The sequence below is a fragment of the Delphinus delphis genome, chromosome 17 (genome assembly GCF_949987515.2).
Source record: "Delphinus delphis chromosome 17, mDelDel1.2, whole genome shotgun sequence".
In the NCBI taxonomy this organism is placed as follows: domain Eukaryota; kingdom Metazoa; phylum Chordata; class Mammalia; order Artiodactyla; family Delphinidae; genus Delphinus; species Delphinus delphis.
In genome coordinates this window covers 4711268-4734961 of record NC_082699.1, presented here as the reverse complement: position 1 = coordinate 4734961, position 23694 = coordinate 4711268, and the positions used below count along the sequence as shown (strand labels likewise).

General features: G+C 44.0%; 1 protein-coding gene across 1 annotated transcript in view; it reads right to left on the bottom strand.

Annotated features, from left to right (window-relative positions):
* Positions 1 to 17743: 17743 nt before the first annotated feature.
* TGS1 (trimethylguanosine synthase 1) overlaps positions 17744 to 23694 on the bottom strand; it is a 37796-nt gene continuing 31845 nt past the window's right edge. The window contains exon 13 of the mRNA XM_060035389.1: positions 17744 to 20174. Coding sequence (XP_059891372.1) covers positions 20052 to 20174 — 123 coding nt within the window. The 3' untranslated portion in view covers positions 17744 to 20051. The remainder of the gene's footprint in view (positions 20175 to 23694) is intronic.

Genomic DNA, 23694 nt, shown 5'->3' with positions numbered 1-23694 from the left:
TGTGGCAAGGACTAGCTAGTATTAGTCATCATTATTCTTGAGGAAAAATGAGGAATCAAAGATGGTTGTCACAATAAAAACTGTCAACAAACTGGGCATAGAAGAAATGTACCTCAACAAAATAAAGTCCATAAATGACAAGGCCACAGGTAACGTAGTACTCAACAATGAAAAGCTGAAAGCCTTTCCTCTAAGATCAAGAACAAGACAAGGATGCCCACTCTCTCCACTTTTATTTGACATAGTACTGGAAGTATTAGCCAGAGAAACTAGGCAAGAAGAAATAAAATCAGGAAGGAAGAAGTGAAACTGTCTCTATTTGTAGATGTCTTGGTATTATATATAGAAAACCCTGAAGACTCCACCAAGAAAAGTGTTAGAACTAATAAGTGAATTCAGTAAAGTTACAGGAAACAAAATCAATACGCAAAAATCTGTTGCATCTCTATACATGAATAACAACTATCAGAAAGAGAAATCAAGGAAACAATCCCATTCACAATTCCATCAAAAAGAATGAAATGCCTAGAAATAACTTTAACCAAGGAGGTGAAAAACCTGTATACTGAAAACTATAAGACATGGATAAAAGAAATTGAAGAAGAAACAAATAAATGGAAAGATATTCTGTGCTAATGATTGGAAGAAATGGCATTGTTAAAATGTCCATACTACCCAAAGCAATCTGAAGATTCAGTGCAGTCCCTAACAAAATTCCAGTGCCATTTTTCACAGAAATAGAACAAGCAATCCTAAAATTTGTATGGAACCACAAAAGATCCCAAGTAAACAAAGGGAATTCTTTCTTGAGAAAGAAAAACAAAGCTGGAGGTATCACACTTCCTGATTTCAAACAGTTTACAGAGCTACAGTAATTAAAACAGTATGGTACTGGCATAAACACAGACACACAGATCAATGGAACACAATAAGAACCCAGGAATAAAACCACACATATATGGTCAACTAATTTATGACAAAGGAGTCAAGAATATACAGTGTGAAAAGGACAGTCTCTTCAATAAATGGTGTTGGGAAAACTGGGTAACCACATTTTTGCACATGTGCATTGAATAAAACTGGACCCCTATCTTACAGCATACACAAAAGTTACCTAAAGTGGATTAAAGACTTAAACATAAGACCTGAAACCATAAAACTCTCAGGAGAAAACACAGGGTAAGCTCCTTGATATTGATCTTAGCAATGATTTCTTTGGATTTGACACCAAAAGCAAAAATAAACCAGTGGGACTATATCAAACTAATAAGCTTCTGTACAGCAAAGGAAATCACCAACAAAACGAAAAGGAAATCTATAGAATGGGAGAAAATATTTGCAAATAATATATCTGATAAGGAGTTAATATCCATAGATATAAAGAACACATACAACTCAATAGAAAACAAAAACAATCCAATTAAAAAAATTAGTGCAGGTAGGTGAAATGGGTGAAGGTGGTGAAAAGGTACAACCTTGCAATTATGAGATAAATAAGTCCTGGGGATGAAATGTACAGCATGGTGACTACAGTAATAATTCTGTGTTGTATGTTTGAAAGTTGCTAAGAGAGAAGACCTTAAAAGTTCTCATCACAAGGAAAAGAAGTTTGTATCTCTGTGAGGTGATGGAACTTAGTGCAGTAATCATTTCACAATATATACATGTAGCAGACCATCACGTTGTACACCTAAAACTAAGACAATGTTAGATTTCAGTTAATCAACTTTTTTAAAAAAGGTGGTTGTCAGGGTGTTAATGAGAAGCCTTTTATTTTAGGCTTTCAAACTGCCTTCTTAAGAATTTTGTGGGGTTTGTTTTTATTATTTTGCAAATAAGTTAAGTTAGAGGCGTGAATATTAGAGTTTTTGTCTTCTCGTTTTTAAACCTAAAATCCTCACCTTCCCGATCACTTTGTTTTAACCACATAGAAGTGTTGATCTTGAGGTCATAAGATGGTAACTTAATGAGGTTTGGGCAAATCATTCAGCGTCTCTGACTCTGTGCTCATTAAAATAGAAATAACAATTCTGGCTTCACAAAATAATCAGGAGGATAAATTAAGAGACAGTGGAGTATAGTGGTTAATATATAAGGTCTTAGATAAGGTCACTCACACCTGTGTTTATAGCCCAGTGTCTCGCTGAACCTCCTTTGCTTTGACTGTAAAATGGATGTGAGCACATCTGAGGGTTGTTACAGGGCTGAGAGCACTGTTCCAGACACTGCATCGCCTCAACACATGAGAACGAGTATGAGGATGCCGTAGTGCTATGAAAGTGCTAAGAAAATTCAGGCTACGGCTGCTGCTCCTTCCTGAACAACTCTTTAGAAAAGGATTTACAGTCCTAAGCTTCGACATTAAAGGTACTTCTGGGGGCACTGGTGAGACATCCACGGGACAGCTACCTGTCTGCCGGTTTCTCCTGTGCAGCAGGCATCTCGCAGTGGAGGGGTTCCCAGGTGTGCTCACCATGGCGTGCCCTCAGGTACATGGGTGAGAACAGATTCATCAGTACGTGCCGCCGCGTTTTTAGTTTCACTACCGGAAAAGCCTGCTTGGATGGAAAGGTTTCATTTGCTACGCTTTCTGCCTCTGAGTCTGGTTTGCATCGTAAGCAGGTGTTTTTTCATTCAAAACATGTTGTGGCCCTTGGTGGAAGCCATCCTGCCGCAAGCAGCCAGTGCAGTGGGGTCGGGGCCAGGGAGGTGGGTAGGAGGGACTCGTTGTGGGGCTGGGGAGTGGCTGATCCAGAAAGTCTCCAGACGGCCAGACCAGTTTTGAGAAATATTTAAAGTGAGAAAGGTCCACTCCCTGGCCCTATACCTTATCTTACTTACCTGGTACCAACTGGCCTTCAATTCCCCATGACTAACCAAAGGGCGTGGTGACTGTTGGAAATGTCTCAGTTATTCTGGGTTGGAAGCCAGCAAACTACGGCCCACAAGGCCAAATAAGGCTCAACATCTTTTCTGGAAGGCCTGTCAGATAAGAGTGGTTTTTACATTTATAAATTACATTTTAATATAGTTTTTAAAAAGAAGAAAAGCATTTTATTTTATAACACATGAAAATGAAATTCAAGTTCTTGTGTCTATAAATAAAGTTCTGTTAGAACACAGTGCATTGACACACTTCCTCTGGCCGCTTTGGGGCTGGGAGGCAGGGCTTCACTATTAGTGGGAGGTTCCCCTTCCATTCAGTTTAGCAAACATAAATGAATAAACAAAACAAGAGATCCTTTCATTTTGATATGACAAATTCTGATCTTCCAGCGGTACCATAAGTCAGAATTTAATCTGTAAATATTTAGGAACTGATACAAACGAAGGGGAAAACCATGACAAAAATAATCTTTTTTCTGTAAACCAAGTGCCTAATGGGCACTCCCTAACCCGTAACGGTCTCTGAAATATTTATTCAAAAAGGGAAGAAACAATTGTTCTAGGATAAGCCCTAAGCTGAAATTGATACTAGAAAAACGGAATTAAAGCCTCCAGCTAAATTAGTCAAGATTGTAGCAGGAGTTGTTGAAATAATTCCTCACAATTCTCTGTTTTACTTTGGTGGCAAAGCAGGTGAGATCACGGTGACAAGCTTAAATCCTGCCTGGACTCCCAAAGGCTTTTCTTCACAAGTCTCTGGATGCTTCCTGAACCGCTCCAGGTTCCAGCGATGCGTTAGCCTTTAATTCTATTGCTCCTTCCTTCTGCCTTGCATCCCCCTAGGAGGAAACGAGTCATTGGTGTGTGTGACTTGGGAGAGAAAGAGAGAGTGTTACGAACCACCCAGCTCTGAAGACTAAACACCAGAAGCAAGTAGCAATGCCATCTCAGGTCCGGATCGTGTAACACTAAAAAGAGCCAGGCTTCAGGAGAGAAAGAATTTAAAGGCAAAATGCAACGCACAATGTAAACATTCACGGCAGTGCTCTTTTGAGTAACGACTGAAAAAGGCCTAGATATCCAAAAACAGTGAATCGTTAAACCAACTGTGGTACATACACTTAGAGAAATACTACAAAAAACTCCGTAGAAGTAGTGTAGACACACTATGTGAAGCTCAGTGGAGAAGGGCTGTTACAACAACCAGGTAGACCTGGAGCTATTGATCTACTGATCCACACAGGGTCCCAGTTTAAGGGCCATCCCCTCTATAAAGAGACTTCATGTCCCCAAGTCTCTGTCCATGTCTCCTGCCCCTGGGCTCAGCACTGACCATCCACCTCCGTGTTACCTTGGCCTCCTGACTTTCAAAAGTCTCCACAGGCTGGATCCTCCCCATTCCAAAGGAATAAGGAAGGGAGAGAGGGGAGAGAGAAAAATAATTAAATTGCAATAAACTTATTTACTGTTTTTCACGGGTAGTCATTTATTCAAATGATTATTTGAACTTTTAAAGTTGATTTGAATGTTTGATACAATATCCTGTAGACAGAAAAATAAACGAGGGGCTTCCCTGGTGGCTCAGCAGTTAAGAATCCGCCTGCCTATGCAGGGACATGGGTTCGAGCCCTGCTCCGGGAAGATCCCACATGCTGCAGAGCAACTAGGCCCGTGCACCACAACTACTGAACCTGCGCTCTAGAGCCCGTGAGCCACAACTACTGAGCCCACGTGCCACAACTACTTAAGCCCATGAGCCACAACTACTGAAGCCCACGCACCTAGAGCCCGTGCTCCGCAACAAGAGAAGCCACCGCAATGAGAAGCCTGTGCACCACAAGGAAGAGTAGCCCCCGCTCACCACAACTCGAGAAAGCCTACGTGCAGCAACGAAGACCCAACACAGCCAAAAATAAATTAATCTTAAAAAAAAAAAAAGAAAAAAAAGAAAAATAAACGAGGAATTACTGAACTTATTTAACTGGAAGATAATAGATGATTTAAATAGCACACATTTTCAGGCAGCTCATCATCAAAAGAACCAAAGAAAGAGCTGCGTGTTGGGATCGGTCTGAGATTTTGTAAGAAGTCCCTTTGTGGCTCATCCCCTGCAGCGTTTGAACCCCTAGTCTTTGCTGTTTATTTAGTAATTGTATGCCTTTTATTTGGTCATCCTTATGGGCTGAATTGTGTTCCCCAAAATTCATATGTTGAAGCCCTAGTTCTCAGAACCTCAGGATATGACTGTATTTGGAGACAGGGTCCTTAAAGAGGTGATTACGGTAAAATGAGATTATGAGAGTGGGTCTGAATCCAAAGGGACTAGTGTCCTTATGAGAAGAGATTAGGACACAGACACACATGGAGGAAAGACCATGTGAGGACACAGGGAGAAAACAGCCACCTACTCGCCAAGGAGAGAGGTCTCAGGAGAAACAGCCAACACCTTGATCTTGGACCTTCAGCCTCCGGAACGGTGAGAAAATGAATTTCTGCTGTTTAAGGCCCCTAGTCTGTGGTACTTTATGACAGCCTTAGCAAACTAACACAGTAATTAATCATGCACTAGGGAGAGAGATCTCTTCCAAGTTCTTTTGTAATTTGACATGAGTACCATTGAAAAGCTTGTGTTTATGTTTTTTGGGTTTTTTCCCATCTAGATGGTTCTTGAGGACACTTCAACCCAAACCTATTTAGTTCAGTGTCCTTGTAGAACTCACCAGATGTTTATTGACTTAACCTAATAACAAAATGTGTAACTTGATTCTATGAAAAAAGAAGAAGTGAGAAACGAGAGGGGGAAAGTTAGTACAGGGGAGATATGACATTTCTATGTGAGTGATTCTTTTAGTTAATAATTAAGCAAAGATTGAACTAGTGCTTGAAGGCTTTACCAAGTGATTTTCTTGGACCTAATCTCATTTGCTCTTCACGACGACGACTGGGAGAGAAATGCCACCATTGGCTGCTCGTGCAGACGAGAACATGGTGCTCAGAGCCAGCACGCATCTTGGGTCCCACAGAACCAGAGCAGCAGTCCGGCTCCAGGGCCCAGGCTGATGGACTGAGGGGTCCCCATCCCCTGCGTGGCTAGGCTGCATTCACCAAACTCACCCTCTTTGGAAACCAAGAGGATCTGCAAGTCTTGCTTTTTTCAGCTCAGCCCTTTGCGAGATACAGAACGTTGGACCAGTCCGGGAGAGGGGCTGTGCAATGAAAAAGAAAAGTGTTTTTGTTTGTTGTTTGAATTCAGGCGAGGGAACCCAGACGTGGTGCCGATACAGTGCACTTACTGCAAGCTCTCAAAGGTTTCTCTGAGCAGTTTTTTTTTTTTTTTTTTTTTTTTCCATTTGCGGTTTTCCGGCCAGGGTCAGGGAGGCTGTGCACTTAGCTACGATGCTGAAACGGTCTCACTTCTCCATTTCCTGGTCTTCCTCCTGGCTGACCAGCTGGCCCTTCTTTGTAGACCTGACAAGGCACCCCGGCCAGGAGGGCTGTTTCCCGACTTAACTCTGCTCCATCTATGGGGAGCCCGGAGGGCACCTAGGCCGGCTCTCCCGGGTCCGGCCAGTCTTTATTTGAGGCTGCAAAGCCCTCTTCCCCCTCCTCAAAAACTCGGTAAATATTCCTATCTTACCCCTAGGTTCTTCATGACCTTTTTTTTTTTCCCTTAGATTCCATATATATGTGTTAGCATGTGGTATTTGTTTTTCTCTTTCTGACTTATTTCACTCTGTATGACAGACTCTAGGTCCATCCACCTCACTACAAATAACTCAATTTCATTTCTTTTTATGGCTGAGTAATATTCCATTGTGTATATGTGCCACATCTTCTTTATGCATTCATCTGTCGATGGACACTTAGGTTGCTTCCATGTCCTGGCTATTGTAAATAGAGCTGCAATGAACATTTTGGTACATGACTCTTTTTGAATTATGGTTTTCTCAGGGTATAAGCCCAGTAGTGGGATTGCTGGGTCGTATGGTAGACGGGAATAAAGACATAGACCTACTAGAGCACGGACTTGAGGACACGGAGAAGGGGAAGGGTAAGCTGTGACAAAGTGAGAGAGTGGCATGGACATATATACACTACCAAATGTAAAATAGATAGCTAGTGGGAAGCAGCCACATAGCACAGGGAGATCAGCTCGGTGCTTTGTGACCACTTAGAGGGGTGGGATAGGGAGGGTGGGAGGGAGGGAGACGCAAGAGGGAGGAGATATGGGGATGTATGTATATGTATAGCTGATTCACTTTGTTATACAGCAGAAACTAACACACCATTGTAAAGCAATTATACTCCAATAAAGATGTTAAAAAAAACTCGGTAAATACAGTAATAGCTGCTAAACACATGAGCTGCTAAACACCTAGAGCAAGGAAGGATTTATATGCTAAAGGAAGGGATTTTTCTACTCTCCAATAAATTAGTTAACTGTCTGGGAAAATGAATGAAAATGACATCCTTGGGGCAGGTCCTGGAATGAGAGCACAGGACCCCCCAGGGCACAGGGACGACCTAGTGCCACACCGCCTCCCTGCTGGGGTCGGGTGGGGGGTGATGCAAAGTGAAAGCAGTGCTGGACGAGCCAGCACCGGGCTGCTCCCGCTTCCCTGCGTGCAGGGAATAGCAAGGTGGTTGCCCCTCCCCCAGTATGGCTGGGTTTCCTTCCTAATCTGAACAAAGCCATTTAAATTACCTTCTAGATTCCAAGCTTCAACCTCTAGGACCCGATATGAAGGACCTTGCAAGTTTCTTAAAAACAAAACTCCCGGGCTTCCCTGGTGGCGCAGTGGTTGAGAGTCCGCCTGCCGATGCAGGGGACGCGGGTTCGTGCCCCGGTCCGGGAAGATCCCACATGCCGCGGAGCGGCTGGGCCCGTGAGCCACGGCCGCTGAGTCTGCGCGTCCGGGACCTGTGCTCCGCAACGGGAGAGGCCACAGCAGTGAGAGGCCCGCGTACCCCAAAAAGAAAACACAAAAAACAAAACTCCCCAACTGCTCTCCAGCATCTCACTGAAAGCGTCCACCATATTCCCTAATCAGAGCTCGAACCTGATCGTCTAAGGCGGCGCTCACCAAAGCTACGCTGCACACGGGAATGTGCCACGCGGCTGGCTCTCCAACCCGATTTGTTTACTTTCTGGGCACACTGAACCCTGTAACTCGTGGAGACCTTATTTTGATGAAGAGCTGGTTCCTTCAAGGCCGAGCTAGGTGGGGAAGGGTGCATGGTCTTTGGGTCCCCAACGTCCGGGGGTGAACAGAGCCCCCGGAGCAGGTGGTCTGTGGGAGGGCTGGGAGGGCTGATGCCCGCTGGGTGCCCACTGCTCTACACCGAGAGAGGTGGAAGCTAGTTCGTCAATCTGGAGGGGCACACCCATCTGAACTGGGCAGAAATGCACCTTCAGGAAGGGTCCCTCGTGGAGCAGCCCGGGCCGAGTGGGGAGGAATCCAGGGCAGGGCTGGAGAGGTAGAGAGGGTGCGGTAGCAGCTCCAGCTGCCCCCCACGGGCTCCTCTCCCCGAGCCTCGGCGGCTCCAGGGCCGGCGTGCAGCCAGACAGGCCGGGCTCCGGGTGCCTTTGCGCCGCACCCCCTGCTCGCAGCCAGCGGCCTCGGGCCCCAGGACGACTCCCAAGGGAACCCCCATCAGGGTCTCCCGGTCGCCCCTACCAGCTCCCCACTGTGACCCGCTGGGCGAAGGCCCTGCTGCTCCTGGCAGAAGGGAAACGGCGGAGAGTTCCCTGGAACCCAAGGCTGGAGAAACCTCCTCCCGGGGAGCCCCCGGCCGGCGGGGCGCAGGTGGCCGCCCAGGAGCTGGCTCTGCGCGGCAGGTGCTCTGGGAAACGCTCTAATCCCAACGCCTGCTCCCCAGGGCCCTTTACATACCGTTTACGCAGTAAGACGCCCTGTCGAGTGCCTGATCTGCAGCCGAGCGTGGACTAAAGGCTCTTCTTTCTCAATAGGATCATATTTTGTCAATGTTCTGTTTTTACACGTGCAGTTACCTATGACACTATTTTTGATTCCCAGAGGGGTGTCAAAAGTTTTGCCCAAACCAATGGATGGGTGTAATTATTTCCTTCATTACTGGTGATGATAATAATCCTGGGTGTTTCCACTGAGAGGCCACCGGATCCCGCCACCCACCGCGTGGGCCTGCGCGGCCGGGTGTGTGTGTGTGTGTGTGTGTCTTCTATAGCAATTATTGATCTACTCGTCTCTTTTCTTTCCAAAGGTTTGCAACACACTCTATCGTTTGGACCACGTGGAGGGCAATCACGGCAAGTGGCTTCTGTAGGCGCTGAGTTACAAACAGCAGCTTGACGTTTCTAATCTATGCCTTCTGTCTATCACCTTTTATTTCATTCCCTCTTCCCTCCATTCCCATCGATCTGCAGGCCGCACATATACAAGCCCCTGTTAGGGCCCTGGCTCTGCTGCTGTCCTGGCCACAGCACAGAAAGTGCTGGAAGGCAGGGCATGGAGTGGGCCAGGCAGCCGGGACCCTCCAGGCAGCCTCCTCCTCCAGCATCTCTCTGTGATTCCCTGTCACCCACCGTTCTGTCCTCAGCTCGAGGCCACTTCTCTTTACATTATTCTAAGTATACCGATGGATGAGGGGTTCAAACAAGTGAACCCCCAGGATTTAGTTAGCCTACGTGACACAGCAGCCTGGCGTTTATAAATCAAAGGGATGAGCGACCAAAGAAGGAACTACTTAGAGAGTATCTGCAGTCAGGGTCCGAAAGAAACAGGTTTCTGACAGTGCTGCTGAGGGACCTCGGCTTGCAGAGGACGAGCTGGGGTCCGGGACCACCCACTCAGCTCCCTGCGAGTCTGCAGGGCGTCGCTGTCCAGTGGGCAGCCCGGAGACGTGGCTACAGAGAACTAGAAACGCGGGCAGGTCCGAATTGAGATGTGCTCTCTGTGCAACGCACACATGTGGTTTCAAAGCCTTAGTACCAAAAAAGAGGTACAAAATATATTTAATAATTTTTGTATCAATTACGTGTTTAATGATAATATTTTGGATACTGGGGGGTAAATAAATATACGGTTAGGCTGAATTTCACCTTCTTTTCACCTAATTTAACGTTAGAACGTTGTGATATATGTGGCTGGCATTAGATTTCCATTCAGCGCCACGGCCGAACAATGGCCTTATCTCTAGCCCGCCAGGAGCCCCTCCAGGAGACGGGCCTACTCCTCTGCAACCGTCAGGGACAAAAGTTCTCTAACTATGTCCCCTGCCTCCCACTGCCTTCCTGCTCAATTCTCATCTTCAGTCGGAGACAGTCACCTCAAGCACAGGTAACCAAACGGACCATCACGATGGGACCCTTCAGACAGGAGACCCTCTTGACACACGGGAGGAATGGCTTTGTCAGCTCCAGGCCGACTCGACCATTCAGCATCCCCAGGCCCTATTACGAGAATTCTAATATCTGCCCCACTATAACCACACATCCATCGCAGGTCTTCCCCAAGGAGAATGTGGCATACGGGGCTGAGCAGTTAAGAGCCCCATCCTACCGACACAGGCTAAGCATTTGGCCGTGTCTACATGACAGCATCGCAGGTCACGTGGGACAGCTGTCTCACTAACAGATGGAGGCTGTGGCTTCCCCATTGCCGCAGAGCTCAGAGAAAGCAACGCTGATCCAGGAGCCGGGCATCTGGGCCTAATCTCATCTAGATTTCTATCGAATTCACATTCTTTTGGTGCCTATAAAGGAGGAAAATTAACTTCACATTCTTACAGTGCCTATAAAGATAATGCTTGTGCTATGACTTGCCCGAGGGATAAGATTTTCCCTCCTTTTAGGGGTTAGAATCCTGGTAAGTGATGAGAGAGGAATACCAAGATCATAAGATCGGCCTGCATGATACTCAACAGCTGGGTCCTGGGGACATCCAAATGGTCAATTTCATTTACACCAAAAAAAAAAAAATCTGAAGAACAGATGAAATGTTTTAACTCTTCACTCAAATGCTTGGGTCTGGCATAAAGACAGCTCTAGATTTATGAAAGTGGTGTGTAGGTATCGGGAAAGGCTGTGGGTTACTAGATTTACACCAGCTACGGATGGTGCAGTGCAGTCTGGGGGCAGTTCCTGATCCTAGAGTCACAAGGAAATGGGCAGCAACACCCTAATACAGATGTGGCTCCTGATAACTGACCATCTCTTTTCCAAGTGGTCAAAAGTGTCATTTCCGGAACACAGCACAGAGCAAACCATCTGCTAAGGGTCTGGGAGGGGCTTCAGACGGGCACACGTGGAGAACACATCAAATTAGGCGGAACTCGAGCCCGGCCGTGGACCACGCCAGAGCACCCCCTGCTGAAACTCTCATCAGAAGCATCAGATGAGGTCACCTGCCAAACGCAACCAGCAAGACCTTTCTGTGTGCTCATGACTACATACGCTCTTTTGTTCAACACATGCCAGAGGCTAGAATGTTCTGGACACCTTGGGGGATGCAGCGTAAGACACCCCTGGCCCCCCAGAAGTCCAGTGCAATGAAAGTGGGCGCACCTGTAAATCATTCTCTCTTGTTTTGTTTAAATTTCAAAATAAAGTTACAGAAGAGTTGCAGGTACTATAAAAAGATGTTTTTCCTTCAATCGGTTTAAGCCAGGTTGCTGACCTGTTGTCCCATCTGTAATAACCCTTTTTCTTTTATTTATTTCTGTATTTGGATGCTTGGACATCCGGGGCCTTGCTGACCCTGGAGCGTCTGCCCCGCCCAGATAGCCAGTCCCGAGAGATAACACCATGCGAGGAGGGGCTTTTCAATGCAGACCAACCAACCCAGAGTCTACACCCCACCGCTCACAGTCAGGGCCCGTCGCCACCTGCCCTGATCACCAGGGCCAAGTACCAGACAGCCAGGGCTGGCCCTGGCCCCAAGCCCTCTGACCTGATTCAAACTGGTGAATTGCAGTCTTCCAGTAATTCGCTCTCTTGCTTTGCAAAAATCACAGAGCCGTTGTGTTGGATGAGTTCATCCACACAGAGCATTTGGAACCGTTTCCGCCCACTGTGAGCCCTGCATTACTTTGTTTTACCACAGCTGGAGTGAATCCTGTGGGGATGTGTCCCCGCCCCGAGGATGCCTCATGCTGACGGCAGGCACTTCCTCTAGTCGGTTCCCCGTGATAATCCAGGGCTGGGCTGGCAAATGGCTTGATGAGGAAGTGACACAGGTAAGGCCACAGTAAAAATTATAGCTGTAGGGGCTTCCCTGGTGGCGCAGTGGGTGAGAGTCCGCCTGCCCATGCAGGGGACGCAGGTTCGTGCCCCGGTCCGGGAAGATCCCACATGCCGCGGAGCGGCTGGGCCCGTGAGCCATGGCCGCTGCGCCTGCGCGTCCGGAGCCTGTGCTCCGCAACGGGAGAGGCCACAACAGTGAGAGGCCCGCGTGTACCGCAATAAAAAAAAAAATTATAGCTGTATAATTATGTAATAAATACTACATACCTGTGACAATGTCTATTTATATATATATACTTTTGTATTGTGCTAAAAGATACAGTTCACCGTTTTAAAAAATGTATAGTTCAGTGGCATTAAGTGTTTTCACACGCTGTGGCGTCAACGCCACTCTCCTTCTCTAGAACGTTCTCATTATCCCCAACATAAACTCCATTCCCACTGAACGATAACTCCCCATTCCTGCCCCCTCCCAGCCCCTGGCACCCACCCTTCTACCCTGTCTCTATGAATCTGCCCACTGTAGGGACCTCTCATAGGTGAAATCATACAGTTTTACAGTTAGAAACGCAGCTGGGGCACCAGGAACTCTGCACGTGAGTGAGGAGTGCCCACATGCTCCACTACCTCTTCTTCGTTTCTCCCTTTTCTTCCTTTTCATTTTAAAAGTACACCATCTTTGTTTTTTCACGTGGGGAGTAGGGTAGGGTACTCTGGGACGGGGAAACAGTGGCAAAGGAGAGGGATGACTGTCCTAAGAGAGGGAGAATGGGAGGTCATTACAGCATAGCAGTCACCCCTCTAAAGAAAGAGTAGTCAGGAGAAGAAGGCAGAAGCCCCTTCCCCTTTGGTGGGCCCCTCCATTTTCTCATTTATTTATTTATTGTTTTTTGTTTGTTTGTTTGTTTGCGGTACGCGGGCCTCTCACTGTCATGGCCTCTCTCGTTGCGGAGCACAGGCTCCGGACGCGCAGGCTCAGCGGCCATGGCTCACGGGCCCAGCCGCTCCGCGGCACGTGGGATCCTCCCGGACCGGGGCACGAACCCGTGTCCCCTGCATCGGCAGGCGGGCTCTCAACCACTGCGCCACGAGGGAAGCCCTCATTTATTGTTTTAATCATGTTTTTCTGGACTCTTTCCAGCAGACGGCAGAAGCAGTAGAGTCGCCCCAGCTAGTTGTTTTTTGGTCTTCGCTGCCGACAGGCACAGTCTCATGGATCAAGTCTCGACGGCCACTCTGTGTTAGGATGCTTTCAGTTGCAAGGAAACAAAGCTGATGCAGTTGAACTCAGTACTAAGGTAGGGCTCATCGGCCATGTGGTTTCAGGTGCCTCTGGGCCCAGAGATGCTTGGCCGTGGTTTAGCCCTGGCAGTGAGATGGCTGCTCTACCCCGAGGGCTAGAGCTTCTTATTTATTGACATCTTCTCACTGATATACAGCAAGCCCTACGTTCCTGCTGATTGAAGTGACTTAGATTGTGTGTACACTTCTGATCCAGTTGCTGTGACAGGGCAGATGGGACTATACTGATTAGCTCTGGCTACGCAGGGCCCACCCTGAGAACAGGGCCGAGGGGCCGTCAACACAAACCATGGCAGGGAAATTCAGGACCCGTTAGGAATGACCGGTAGGTTGGTAGCCACTAATAATATCCTCTGTGATAGCGCATGGGTTATTGACACAAAGCCATGGACACTGTACTTCACAGAGCAATTTAGGGAATTTCAAGGCAGAGCTTAAATTAAAACACTCCAAGTCCACCTTGCCCTTATCATGGACTGACTTGTGTAGGGATTTTTAATTCAAGTGCTGACTTGAGACCCTTGACTCCACTTCAGGAACTGAGTGTTGGTTCTGGGTTTAAAAGACCCAGATTGGAGTTCCTCAGATTCCATTCCCCTGCTTCTGCAGAAGGCGCTAAAGTTGAACAGCCAGTGAATGAGGGAACTATTTTATCCTCACAGCCTAGCATTGGCTATTACTATTTTTAAACTGCTAACTGATGAGCTGTAAACTGTCATCTTAAGCCTGCACTGATTGGTGCTATGAAGCCCCAAAGTCTAGCAGTCCCTGGCACTCTTATTTGTTTAATAAATGATAATTAGGGAATAAATCTGTTTTTTGTGTTTGCATACTATTTGCATTTCCTCATGTAAATTAACGTGCAGATGCTTTTTTTCTATTTATTTATTAGAAAAATCATTTAAAGAAATGAATTTGAATGAAGAAAGCATATGTCTTAAAAGAGAGTTAATGGTTCTCCTGTCCCTTAGAAGGGGTTTCCCAGAATGCAGGTCCACGTCTCTTGGAATCATTACCTCCCAGGGAGAGGCTATCAGGCATGAAAGAATTCAAATTCATCCAAGATCCACAGGCAGTCTAGGCTCAGGAACAAGTGGCTGACACAGTTACAACAAAAACCTTCAGTGCATACATTTACTATTTTTAATCTCAGTTATATATTTCTTAATTATCTAAAGGATTAAAAAAGTCTTGAATATACTTCAGTTGGGCCAATCAAACAAGAACAATGTTAATTTAGGACTTGCTGAGTACTTGCTTATCTGAAATACCGTAAAAGACTGATCTCTGTGTTTCTAGTTGGAAGGAGGAAGACTTTCACAGTGTCATGTCCTGTGCTGACAAATGCAAGTCTAGTCATTTCACTTTCCAGCTTAAAGTCCTCTGGCTCCCTGTCACCTAAGGATGAAATCTATAAATTCCTAAGCATTTTAGAATGAATTATAAGTTGCCGAAGCCTCACAATGGAAAAGAAGTGTTCTTTTTGTTCTCCAGAAATCTACATCTGCACTGTTGAGGCAGGCGCCACTAGCAACCAGCCACGTGGCTACCGAATGCTTGAAGTGTAGCTGGTACAGACTGAGATGTACTCTAAGTTTAAAATACACGCTGCATGTTGAAAACTTAGTAAGAAAAAAGGTAAACTGTCTCATTAATTTTTTATATCATTTACAAGTTCAAATAATATTTTCAATATAGTTAAACATACTATTAAAGTTAACTTCACCTGTTTGTTTCTACCTTTTATTTATTTATTTTTGTTTTTTGAGGAATTTGTAATCTAGGTTTTTTTGGTGTATAATTGCTTTTTAAAAAATTAATTTATTTTTGGCTGCGTTGGGTCTTCGTTGCTGCGCGCAGGCTTTCTCTAGTTGCGGCGAGCGCGGGCTACTCTTGGTTGCGGTGTGTGGGCTTCTCATTGCGGCGGCTTCTCTTGTTGCGGAGCATGGGCTCCAGGCGTGCGGGCTTCAGTAGTTGTGGCACACGGGCTCAGTAGTTGTGGCGCACGGGCTTAGTTGCTCCACGGCATGTGGGATCTTCCCGGACCAGGGCTCGAACCCGCATCCCCTGCATTGGCAGGCGGATTCTTAACCACCACGCCACCGGGGAAGCCCTGGAGTATAATCGCTTTATAATGTTGTGTCCGTTCCTACTGTGCAGCAAAGTGAATCAGCTATATGTATACATATATCCCCTCTTCCCTGGATTTCCTCCCCATTGAGGTCATCACAGACACTGCGTAAAGCTCCCTGTGCTCTACAGCAGGTTCTCATTAGTTACCTGTTTTACACATAGTGGTGCGAGTATGTCAACCCCAATCTCCCAATCCACCCCACCCCGCTTTTGTTTCTTCTTCTCAACGTGGCTGCTAGAAAGTTTACAGTTACACTTGTGGCTCGTATATTTCTACTGAGCATGTATCTATCCACATGTGCCTCTAGATGATTCCCACCGATATTCTCCAGCATTTCCACTAGGCACCTTGCTTGGTCACAGAACGCCTTCCCCATTCAAAGCTGGGGAATTAACCCACTTCTCTGGTGCAGAAAAAAGACGGGTGTGTCTTACAGGGACTCTGGGAGCTGAGCGCCCATCGGGAGGAGCGAGTGAGCGGTGACGCCCTGCGGGCTCTGCTTCCTACACCTCTCAGGTCTGCCTCTCCCCGCGGCCCTCACTCACGGCCCGGGTGCACATCACTGACTGTGGGAGAAGCCTCCTCCCCGGGACCACGGAGCGCACTCAGGCGGCCTGCGAACGCGCACGGCAAACATCGCACAAGAGCACGCTTCTGGCAGTGCCTGTGCTCTGCCGCCGACAGAAACTTAGTTGTTTTCATGCACCATTCCAGTTGCTGCCGCTCCTTGAGCGGCCGTTTACATGCATCACTGCTCGGAAGCTGCGGTCGCTGGTACCCAGCGTGTCAAGAATCGAGGCCCGCGCTGTTTTCGGAGAGCAGCCTGCGCGCCCTCGCTCGGCACAGGACGCTGGCTGACTCTTCAGCAGCTTCTCCAGGAGTCTGACATTCGCCGAAGCCTAAACATACTCGTCATTCTTTTGCCTTCGCGCCTTCTAGATGCTGTTTCCTTTCTTGGAATGTCTTGTCCCAACTGGTTAACCTGGAAAACTCCTGTGTGTCCCCCTGCTGTCCAGAGGGCGGCCTTTCACGGCACAGCAAGCAGGCCACGTCACACTTGCCAGCTCCCTGAGGGACGGAATGGCTCTTCGTCGTCCTTACGCTCACGATCCATTCCACTGCTTCTCAGGTACGTAGCATTTAGAAAGTAAGTGGATGAACTTTGAAAATATTAATACATAAAGGCATGGTGATCTTTCATTTATGGCGGTATTTGAAATTCTTTTTCAAATAAATTTTGTTTTAAAAAATTAGCTGAGTTAATAAAGAACTAACAGCACATACTGACACGGATGCGGCAGCAGCATCATGGTAGCAGACAACTGTCTGCAGGTTGGGAAGCATTGGCCGGGCTAAAGTCTTGCCTCTGGCTGGTTAGGATGTGACCTAACCCCTAGGGCTACGGGAGCATTTCATGTTGCCTTAGATCCCTCTGCTATTTCCTCCAGAATTGTCTGGGTCCATTTATGAAGAGTCTGAGATAAGATATTCACATTTGGGAAGAAGAGTAAACAGTGTATGAAAATTTTTTGGGCTAGTTTTTCAACCTTTTTATGACAGTAATTACTAAAAAATGAAAAGTTAAAGAATGAAAGCAATGCAACTAAGGAGCCCGCCTGCCACAACTGAGACCCGATGCAACCAAATAAATAAACATGAAAAAAAAAAAAGGAATGAAAGCAAATATGAGAAAATGTACTAACTTTATATCAATAAACCATGAACCAACATCTAAGTAAATGGATGTTTTCCAGGGAATTATAAGTTAAAAAAAAAACTTATCAAGACATTTTTTAAAAACCCGAATGAAAAGATTAATGTTATTTAGCACACACAAAAAATAAAACCCTTTCCAGAGCATTCTGCCTGAATAGTCTAACTCTGACACCAAAACCAAGCAAGGTGCACAAAAGACAAACATAAACAAGACAAAACAAAGTAAACTCTTCAAGTGAAATCCAGTAGTGAACTAAAATAATACTTTATGATAGAGCAGGATTTAAAGATAAAATGCAGATATGGTTGAATAACTGGAAATTTCAAAAGTAATTTAGTACTTTATTAGATTAAATATGACCAAAAAACTCTAGGAAAGAAAAGCAGCATCTTTAATTGTAATGCAAGCTGCAATAACATTCAAAAGAAATGCTTCTAATCTTTCATTGTAAGATAAAAAGCAAGTAAAAAAATGCCATTATCATAACATTCCTGGCGTCCTAACCAATGCAATAGGAAGAGAATAAGAATGAAGAGGTATACACATTGGCAAAGAGAACGACTCAGGCAGATGTCGGGACTGCCTATTTAGAAAATCGAAGTGAAGTAACTGAAAAGCTATTAGAACCATTAAAAAGAGTTCTGTAAGGTGACTGCATGCAAGGAAGAAATTAAAAGCACTGTTGCATACATACAATACACCTGCTAGAAAATGTAACAACAAAAAAGACCCCATTCAAAATCAGACAAAAGGTGTGAAATACTTGGCAAAAAAATGTAAGATTTATACAATTAAAATGATGAAGTTTTATTGAAAGACATAAAACAAATTAATGGAGAAGTGTTAGTTCACTTGATAGAAAATGATGTAGCAGTTAGCTATTCATTTGGTGACAACATGAGATGCCTAACACGTGCAATTTGGGTAATATATGAAAAATTGCTCACACCTTACTCGTAATAAGGACATGCAAATTAAAATAAGTTTATTGTTTGTTCAGATTGGTAACAGTAAGAAGTGAAAAAATATGATATGTTTTTGAGGCTGTGGGGAAAACCGGCCCCTTTCATGCATAGCTAGTGAGAATATACATTTTTGGAGGACAACCTGACATGATACATTAAAGAAAAAAATAAGCATGAACTTTGACTTGAAAACTCCACTTCTAGGAATCTACTCTACTTAAAAATATACACCATAGTACTATCTGCAATTGCAAAAACTGGGAACAATGTAAGTGTTCAGAGTTGGGTAACGGTTAAAGAAATTCTCATAGATTTATATTATGTGATTGTTAGAAGATGTATACGTATTGATGTGGAAAAATTTGTAAGACATTAAATTAAAAACAAAACTCAAATGCCAAAATAATATAATCCAATCCCACCCCATCCCACTGTGTACGCACAAGCTTATACTGCAGAGAAGTGTGTTAAAGGATATACACCAAAGTGTCAATAGCGGTTGCCTTTGGGAAAAGGAGTGCAAGTGTGGGAGATGGGGATGGAGAGGAAGGGCTCAAGGCAGGGGCGGATGGTAAGGTGAGGGTGCTGTGTTCACTTTGTATTTAAACTGTTGGAATACATATTCACTTTTATAAAAATGTCTTTAAAAAGTTTTATAATTTAACAAGAAAATAAAACCGAGTTGGACTAGAACAGGATTTGGCTTCTCGGGAAGATTTTCTTTGGACACGGGGGTTGCTTAGTAGATAAAGTTCTTTTGAGCACTACTGATCTGTAAATGAGTCATTCTACAAGTCAGCTACATCCGTGCCATTAGAGGGCAGGAATATTTTAACCTTGGTTAGGCTTCCTGTTCTACTTATACACGGTCACATATGTTCAGGAAGACAAATTAGTTTTAATGTTAACAATATACAAGAAAATGTATTGTGGAAAAAAGCATATGCATGAAAGTTAAACGACAAAAACTAAAAAATAATTGGTGATTTGGGAAATCTGCTTTTACCCTTCCATCTCCCACCCCAAGGGGCTAAGTGAGCATATTCTAGTGCTGAGGGCCACGTATAGAGCTGTTAATGACCAACACTGCCATTATTTAAAAGGTGGTGACAAGTTTACGCGTTAGACACTAATCCTACCTGATGAAAACGTATAAAAACCTAGAACATCGACAGATTTTGATGTTGCAAATTAAATAATAAGAAATTACTTCCATCCTTAATGATCAGTTCAATTGCTGCGGTATTGCAGGGCAATCAGGCAAACTTTGTAAAGTTTCAGGAGACTAAAGTTAGCACTGCTCCATTCTCCAACGAAGTTGTTTTTTATTTAACAGTTATTTTGTTCTCATACTTACTGGAAAATTTCCAGTTTATTTCAACCCACCAGCTCTATCCCAGCCAAAACCATGCTTAATATGCCCATATTATTACAAGATAAAGATCCCAGATCCCCTGTGGCGAAAGAGTCCCCTGTCCCTGAATTCTGACCTACTTTAAAAATGACTGAACACACCTTTTGGATGAACAGTTACGCAACACATATTCTTCTTCCTTTCACTGCCATTTTAATAGAAAAAGAATATAAACTTCTATATTACAAAATATATTTCACATTTTTTTCAATAGAAACTTAAGAAACACTAACTTTATAAAATAAATGGATGTTTAAAAGTAAATTCCGGATGGTACTGCATCAACGTGGGGAAAAAGTGTATTGGGGTACAAATACCCATTTGACTATGGGTACAAAGTATCAGTGAATACAGAGAAGAAATTCCAAGTGAATAGTGTTCTGACCGCTATGATCTTTTGGTCACCTCACTTATGATTCAGAGGCTGATCTGCGGATCAGTTTCCCAAAATAAGCAGTGATTGTCTTCAATCTATTATTAAGAAAGTTTTGTTCTATTTCCACTTGCCCTCCAGGCCCAGCCAAGGACGCCACCTAAAAAGGGAACAGAAGAAAGTCACACATACATAAGCATGGTTTCAAAAGAAATCTTTCCTTCAGATGCTTTATCAAATAATACAGCTCTGGCTTTTTATTTAAGTCTTTCAAACAAGGAGGCATCCCAAACGTTCACTGTTACTGTCCAGGTGGGTATTAATGCAGTACTTGGTGGCAGAAATACTCGTTTCAGACACTTTTGACATTACGGGTATGACCACAGTGCTATGTCATTGTATAAGACCTAATCTCTCCAGTGCCAGAAGTGACAGAACTTAGAGGAACAGAAAATCAACATATCGTTCCCAAATACCAGGTTTATTTATTAAAATGGAATACATCAGAGAGCAAGACAGACCCCGCCCGACTTTCATGGGAGCTCCAGCCTCCACCACCTCCACCTTTTACTTCTCTAGGCGGGTTCTGGTGCTGTTCTCCCAGCTTGTAGCACCTCCTCTGCCTGTTGCTCTTTTGTGTGTGTGTGTAGTTCTAAGTCTCCCACTCCCCCGTTTTTATTGTGGTTAAATACATCATTCTTTTTGAGGTCTACCGTAGACGGCGACTAACACGGTTATTTGGAAGCTGAAAGCACCGTCCCTCTCCACCCCCACAGACTTAACCTCAAAAGGATGCTTCAAATTAGCAATGCTTTGCCCGAAGTTCTTAGACAGAAAAGTTTTGTTCTGGTCCAACATTTCTTCATCCAACCTCTCAGCAAATATACTCCCTCCTTGCCCATGATTACATCACCAGAGACCAGTTTGCCAGGGCAGCAGTGAGGATGAAGTGGAAGGGAACGCATGGAAGCCCGGGGACTCAGAGAACTGAAGACACGGGGTATTGGAGAGAGGGCTCCCCAGGTACCAGGGACCGGCACCAGTGACAGAGACACCACCTCTGTAATTATGTCACTGTAACAGCCAAAACTGTAGCTGCGTAGTTTGCAAAGAGAGGTGTTGTTGGTCTAGTTTGGTTTGGAGGTGAGAGATCTAATCTCGGTGGTATTACACACGCTCCACCAGCATCGAGTGGAAGGTGAGATTTATTGTACATCACCAATGAGTATGTATTTTAAAGCATTTCAACTTCCTCTTAGAAAAACGTCACAGATACAGAAACAGGGAAGAAGCAAAGCTCATTCTATACTACACACTAAAAGAAAAAAAAAAGAGGCTGTCCCACTAAGGCAGTAACAATGTCAATTTCAACCCGGCCCACAAAGAGATGCAAAAGAGACAGCTGTGTTTTCACCAATAGGAACAGATGACAGCAGAAGTGAAACACAGTATCTGTTACAAGGATGAGCAGCTCACATACATCCCACTGTTTACTAATGAGGCATATAATTATTCAAGTAGAACTAGAGCAGCAATTCTTAGGAAGAAGTGTTTTATTTTCTATTTTGATATCTTTATGTCAGTCTGATTTTTCACAAGGAAGGGCAAAATGAAGAATCTGTCTTTAACCAATAAAAGGCGTTTTGACTAGTATATTTAAAATATAATTGTTTCACAGTAATTTTTCTATGAGTTAAGATATAACTTAAGTGCAGTATTTCTCCCATTCCTTTAAGTAGTGATTTATTTAAAGAAAGTGAGACTGGCAAGCAGAAGTTTTCTCTGGGGGTGGCGTTAGGGAAGGAGAGAGGAAGAGGAAGGAAAGGAGGAGAGAAGAGGTCGGGTGAAGAGAAGCACAGCAGAGCTGAAGCAGCAGCGAAAATCTGCCAGGACAGGGAGGGCAGAGAAAAGCAATCAGAGGCAAAGTTACATACCAGTTCTACCAATAATTTGCTCATCAGTATAGAAAGCCGTTAAGACAGGTTTGGCTTCCTACACCTAAAAAGCAGGAATACTACCCATCTCTGTAAAAAGAGCACCCTGTAAGCCATAAATAGAATTACAGTAAAACAAATCCCTGAGAAGGTAGGGTTGCCTGGACTTGGGTGCTTTGGATAGAAAAAGGAATGAAGACGTCTTACGTGGGAGTTTTTGAGGTCTATTATAAAATAGTTATTTATAAATTATTATATAAAATAAAATATCTTATTCAACAACTACTGAATAAATAGCTTAAGCGTTTTGGTTCTAGGCAGTGGAGTGTAGCAAAACAAAACGAAACAAAACAAAAACAACAAAAAAACCCAAAGAATGTTGCCTTCCTGGATCGTACATTCTAGTCGGGAGACTCAGATGATGGACAATTAAAACAAGTATTGAAAATGCATATCTAGTGTTTAGAAAGAAACTTAAAAAAAACAACAAACTTAATATGTTACTTCAAGTGTTCTAATTAAAAATAATTTCTAACCTTAGCCTTTTTGCGTTTTCCTAATATTTTCACAAGTACATATATTTTCAAGGTTAGAATTCTAGAGTTGAAAGACTAAAATTATGTAGTTCAAGCCATTAAATATTTTGTTTCAAGCAAACTTAATGCCATCAATTTCCAGCGCTCTTTATTTTTCACTAGCAGGTTTAACTGACAAAATGTCATCTGGTTTCTTCCCCTTTCTTAAAGTTTAATAAATTGAGAGAGAGAGAGAGAGAGAGAGAGAGAGAGGAAAGGGGAAAGGAGAAGGAGAGGGAGAGGAAGAGGAAGGAGGGAGGGAAGCCAGCAACTCTGGACGACACGCTACATTTTTGCTATTGTACTTAAATATACTAGATGTACCAAAAGAAATCACAGTTTGCTTGGGCTGGAACTAGAACTAAGGAATGAACTCTCATCAACTAGATTTCATGTCAGGCAATAAGGCTGTTCTTTGGGGACGGGGAAAAGAGAAATGGGTAAAGGTCACAATACAGGTGGTAACTAGTGAAATAAAAGGTACCGTGTAGAAGATTTAAGAGTTCAATAAAGATTCAAAATTGCACTTTTTAAAAAAAGCAAACTGATTTAAAGTAAAAATATATGGTAACTGAATTAGAGAAAATAATTTCTAAACTGGATCCTCATGGAAAAATATATAATAAATACTTTATTATAAGAAAGATACAGACCAATTAGAACACTGAAAAAAATGTCCTATTACTACACTGGAGAAGTGATTATTTCTGCAACATGTAAAATCTTGCTTAGAAGCAAATTACACCAAGTGAATAGGAAGAGTACTTTTTATGGGGCCTATAGAGCTCTGTCAATTACAGTGACATAAGCAAAAAGCATCTGAAATATTGGCTCTGACTAGAAACCTAATGACTGCTGTATAGTACAGGGAACTCTACTCAGTGCTCACTCTGTAATGACCTGTATGGGAAAAGAATCTAAAGAAGAGTGGATATATGTATATGATTCCCTTTGCTGTACACCTGAAACTAACACAACATTGTAAATCAACTCTACTCCAATAAACATTAATTAAAAAAAAAGAAACCTAATGTCTAACAGACAAGTGTCTCACCCACAATTCCCTTTTGTCCTTAAGTTTCTTTTGTTACATCCAACTAATAACTTCACAAAAATAGAGGTTGGACAAAAATATTTCTGATGAACAGTTCTCTGGGAAATAAAAGTATTT